This window comes from Oratosquilla oratoria, chromosome 17 (genome assembly GCF_046742065.1).
Source record: "Oratosquilla oratoria isolate Oo_2021 chromosome 17, ASM4674206v1, whole genome shotgun sequence".
Classification (NCBI taxonomy): domain Eukaryota; kingdom Metazoa; phylum Arthropoda; class Malacostraca; order Stomatopoda; family Squillidae; genus Oratosquilla; species Oratosquilla oratoria.
In genome coordinates, this window is record NC_134793.1 from 1,413,799 (window position 1) to 1,418,798 (window position 5,000).

The 5,000-nt window shown below is 38.6% G+C and overlaps 1 protein-coding gene across 1 annotated transcript in view; it reads left to right on the top strand.

The window, feature by feature from the left end:
* Positions 1 to 5,000, top strand: part of LOC143034339 (uncharacterized) — a gene marked incomplete at its 5' end in the record, with an annotated part of 121,116 nt that overhangs the window by 57,500 nt on the left and 58,616 nt on the right. Inside the window, 2 exon segments of the mRNA XM_076200272.1 lie at positions 91 to 192; positions 3,171 to 3,341. Of these exon segments, the coding sequence (XP_076056387.1) occupies positions 91 to 192; positions 3,171 to 3,341 (273 nt within the window).

The following is a 5,000-nucleotide window of genomic DNA, read 5'->3' on the forward strand; positions in this document are numbered from 1 at the left end:
TGCCTGTAACCCCCATCCCATTCCCTCCCTCCTTCACCCCCCCCCCCCCGATTCGAAAGAGAGTATTTTCGGGTACTGCATGTCCGGCAGGAGCGTCTGGGCGAGGTCCGGTCAATGGTTGAGAGCGAACTTGCCGATTCTTTGACGAAGCTGTCCGAAGACCGGAGGATTGCTGACGAAAAAATGCAAGAGGTGAGATTCTTCGGATCGATGACGTAGGAAGAGGAGGAGGAGGAGGAGGAATAAGAAGGGTAAGAGGAGGAGATCAAGGAAGCGGGGTAAAAGGAGCAAGAAGAGGACCAGGAGGAGGAGCAGGAAGAAGAGGAGGATAAGGTAGATGGGTAAGAGGAGAAAGAGGAGGACCAGGAAGGAGATGAGAAGTAGAGGAAAGATAGGGAGGAAAATGGGCAAAAGATAGAAGACGAAGAGATGGAAGTAGTCGTATGCATGTTGAAACACAATACCCCCTCCCCCCCAAAAAAAAGAAAAAGAAAACACTATTCTAATTTTTCGTAACGCCTTCCAATCCACTTATCCGCGTTATCATCTTTGTCCAGAAAATGAAAGTCATCATTTCAAACATTTGTGAACACTAAGGGGAGACTAGACTAAAATAGGGGGATTTTTTCTTTAATTTTAAATCACCATTTTCTAGGCAGAACTGATAACATGGACTAGTGTATTCGACAACACTACGAAGACTAAATGCATTCTTGAAGCACTCTGTTGGTGGAAGAGGACAGTAGAGCCTTGTCATTAGTTCAGGGACTGGAAGGTCTCTTGTCAGTATAATCTCTCATCGCAACTCATTCACGAAAAATAATAACACTGAATCAGAATAAAAGAGAATTAAAAAGGATATGAGAAAGCGAATGACGGGGAAGAGAAATATGAGATGGAGTTCATCGTATTAATAGTGGTGACAGTGGTTGTGGTTGTGGTTATGGTTGTGGTTGTGGTTGTGGTTGTGGTTGTGATTGTGGTTGTGGTTGTGGTTATGGTTGTGGTTGTGGTTGTAGTTGTGGTTGTGGTTGTGGTTGTGGTTGTGGTTGTGGTTGTGGTTGTGGTTGTGGTTGTGGTTGTGGTTACAGTTGAGGTTGTGATTGTGGTTGCGGTTGTGGTTATGGATATGGTTGTAGTTGTGGTTATGGTTGTGGTAGAGGCTGTAGTTGTGGTTATGGCTGTAGGGGAAGATGAGAGAAGTGTGGAAGAAACCATATCTTGACATGAAGAGAGAAGAGACTCAAGGGAAAGGAGAGGGTCCACCGACTTAAATATTTTATGAGTTGGTGGAATAGAATTAAAGGGGGTAAGTAGAAGGACAATAGACTTTGAAAAATGGGTGGAAGCGAAAATAATGGAGAGTATCTGAAAGTGGAAGAACGTAAGAATATCAGACTAGAAAGAAAGAGGAGGAATAGGTTAGATAGACTTAATAGACTGGATCCCATTTCGGTAATAGTGTCGTCCCCAGCTTACTAATTGGAGTAATGGGCTGGGATAGTGGTAGTGGTGGGTAGTAGTGGGTAGTAGTGGGTAGTAGTAGATGGTAGAGGGTAATAGTAGGTAGTAGTGTGTGATGTTGGTGGTGGGTAATGGGGATGGTGATGTATAATAGATAGTGAACAGAGGAAAGAAGGGAGGTGGTATTGGTTGTGGTGGTTGTGGTGGTAGGTGATGTGGATGGATGTAGTGAATGGTAGAGGGTGGTGAGTGGTTGTGGTTTGTGGTTGTGGTTTGTGGTTGCGAGACCGATTTTAATTAACTGCGGAAAGGGTTTCCAGTGGGGAACATAAACACAGTTGAATGGGTTGTGATAAAACAGGGAATTGAAACGTGGGAAATACTTTTTCTTTATTGTAGTCATTTATTATCGTCACCATCAACGTCAAAATTTTTACCACCATAGTCACCATCGTCACCACCATCACCACCATCACCATTATTATCACCACCATTATCAAGAACATTATTAAAAAGATCATCATCATCATCATCATCATCATCATCATCATCATCATCATCATCATCATCATCATCATCATCATCATCATCATCATCATCATCATCATCATCATCATCATCATCATCATCATCATCATCATCATCATCATCATCATCGTGGTCGTCGTCATCGTCGTATTCGTCGTCTTCATCACCATTATCATCATCAGCAGTAGCAGCGCCACCACTACCACCATCACATTTCAACGCAAGCGTCACCGCTAATTATAGCTAGGACACACAAAAAAAAAAAAAAAAAAATATATATATATATATATATATATATACATATATATATGTAGATATATATGTATGTATATGTATATATATATATATATGTTATATATATATATATATATATATATATATATATATATATATATATATATGCATCTTATTTTATTTGTATTTTTTAATTTCTAATGTCGGATCCACGGATGGATTAGATGGTCCTCACAAACTCCTTCCCCACAACTTCTCGAGTGAATTAATCACATAGCAATATCAGCACTTCCATCTCCATTCAAATTCCAACCCATTAACGCTCGTTTGGTAAAGAAAAAACGCTAATTTTGCAGAGACAGCCTATTCTGCTTGATCCCCTGATACTGCTGCTGGTGCTCCGGGTGGTTGGTTGAGCATTTTGAGTGAGCATTTTGAGCATTTTGGTCGCTTTGCACGCCCCCTGCTTCCTCCATCTCTCTCTACGCTCCCCATGATTTCTCCGTTTCCCCTCCTCCTCTCTTGAGCGTGGTTTGGTTGTGACTTATAAATACCTTTATATACTGTTTATAAAAATATATGATCTTTACCACCACTGCCACCATTGTGTTCTCAGTGTCTTTCCACCCAATTGTTCCTCTTTTACATGGCGTATATCCCAATAAATCTTAATGTAGTCTTCAGTTTTGTCATTACGCTTCTACTCGATTATACTATTGTGGATCAAGCTATAGTTGTGAATATTGAAATAATGAAATGTAATATCTAAAAATTCTATCTGCACAAAATTTTCAAAGAAGCGTAGTCATACAACTGGAGTCGTCTACATTTTTGTCTCAGTCTTGAGCCACGTCCATGTGACCCTGAACTATTTCTGACCTTCCCTCCTTTTCCCACTCTTTCCCTCTACCCTCCCTTCCCCCGACGCCTTCCGCCAACGCCAGGTCATTCACCTGAAGAGCTACGAAGCAGAAGCAATTCAGCTGCGTGGGGTCACCTATGAACTGCAGAAGGCTTTGCGGTGCTCGGCGCGGGAGATGGAACAGCATATGTTGCGGTATCGTCTGCTTGAGGAGGAGCTTCGGTCGTACAAGAAGGGGGCGCAGTCTCGCCAGGTCAGCCTCGTCAGTCCCATGGGATCGTCCCGATCTATCTCTTCTTCTACTCGTCTCTACGTTATCTCTCTGCTTCTGCCTCGGATACTTGTTCTACAACCCTCGCCACTGTCTCTTCATTATCTCTGATCCGTATTATTCTCCTATTTCCCCTTTGTTTTTCCCTCTATGCCTCTCTATCTCTCCTTATCTGCCTTATTCTCAGCATGTTTTTATTATCATTATTATTTTACTTTTCAGCAGTTACGTGCTTTATACTTGCACGTGGTGAATCCTATGTATATCTGCATATCCCTGGTTATATTTTCATAGTATTTGCATATATCTCTAGAATGTCTTCTAACAGTTGCTTTACCTCTCCCCTTCGTAGCTAGCAGCTAGTTTTCTCTCCTTAGTAACCAATTCTGAGTTCTTAGTAGTAATTCTAACCCCTTCTAACTTCATCCTTTATAATTTGCTCATCATAACTTTATTATGATTACACACTTGTCTTTAAGACGGATACAGTTTAGCTCATTATCTTCCGTTACAGTTATTCGTGTCTCTTATTAAAATCTTATTTTACCACAAACTACCACAGGCCTTGTCTACTAAAGCAAACATGACCACTATCCTATTATTTTGCTCCAACAGCTGGTATTATGTTATTAATTTACCAGCTGTTCTTCCTTTTAATAAAATTCAGTTATATGTATTTTGCTTCTGCAGAGTTTGGGAGACTTCAATGCATATCATCCCATAGCTATTTACTTTTACTTTTTCTTTACATATTTCGATCATCATTATTTTACATTTTCCCATTTACCCACCATCCTCTCTTTATTCACGGTTCCCTCTATACCTCTTTTTCTCTGTCTCTTTATATCCATTCTTTCACCTATATTCCTCTTTATATTTCATACCTCCTCTTCCTCTTCTTTCCCAACATATTTTTTATCTCCACACTCCTCTTTCCAAGTCCCAGTTCCCTCCCTTTTATTTTCCCGTCCTTCAATATCTTCATCTCTTTCTCAAGCATATTACCCTTCCATTCTTCTTTGATTTTTCATTTACCCAAGAGACTCCCATCCAAGACGCACACCCTCACCCGTTCTCAAAATGAATTAAATTGCTGTCACCTGCATCTGAGAGGAGCTACAACGTTTATTCTTTTAAAAAGAGGATGTCTAGGACAAGGAAGAAGAGAACATTTTGCCTGATACGTCAACAAGGGGCAAAAATATAAACTTAACTCGCACCCAGCTTGACAAGGCTTGTGTAATTTCCGTGATTAAATGACATATATATATATATATATATATATATATATATATATACATATATATATATTTATATATGTATATATATATGTATATACATATACATATATATATGTATATATTTATATATGTATATATGTAATACATACATACATATATATATATATATATTATATATATAACATATCTATATGTATATATATATATGTATATGTATATATATATATATATATATATATATATATATATATATATATATATATATATATATAATACGGTTTTTGGGGTTATTGCAGCATTACTGCTGAAAATATACATCCTACAATATTATAGCATTATAAAACTATGAAAGTGAAATGATGTTGCATTAAAAAAACATTAAGTTGTGTCGTACGACATT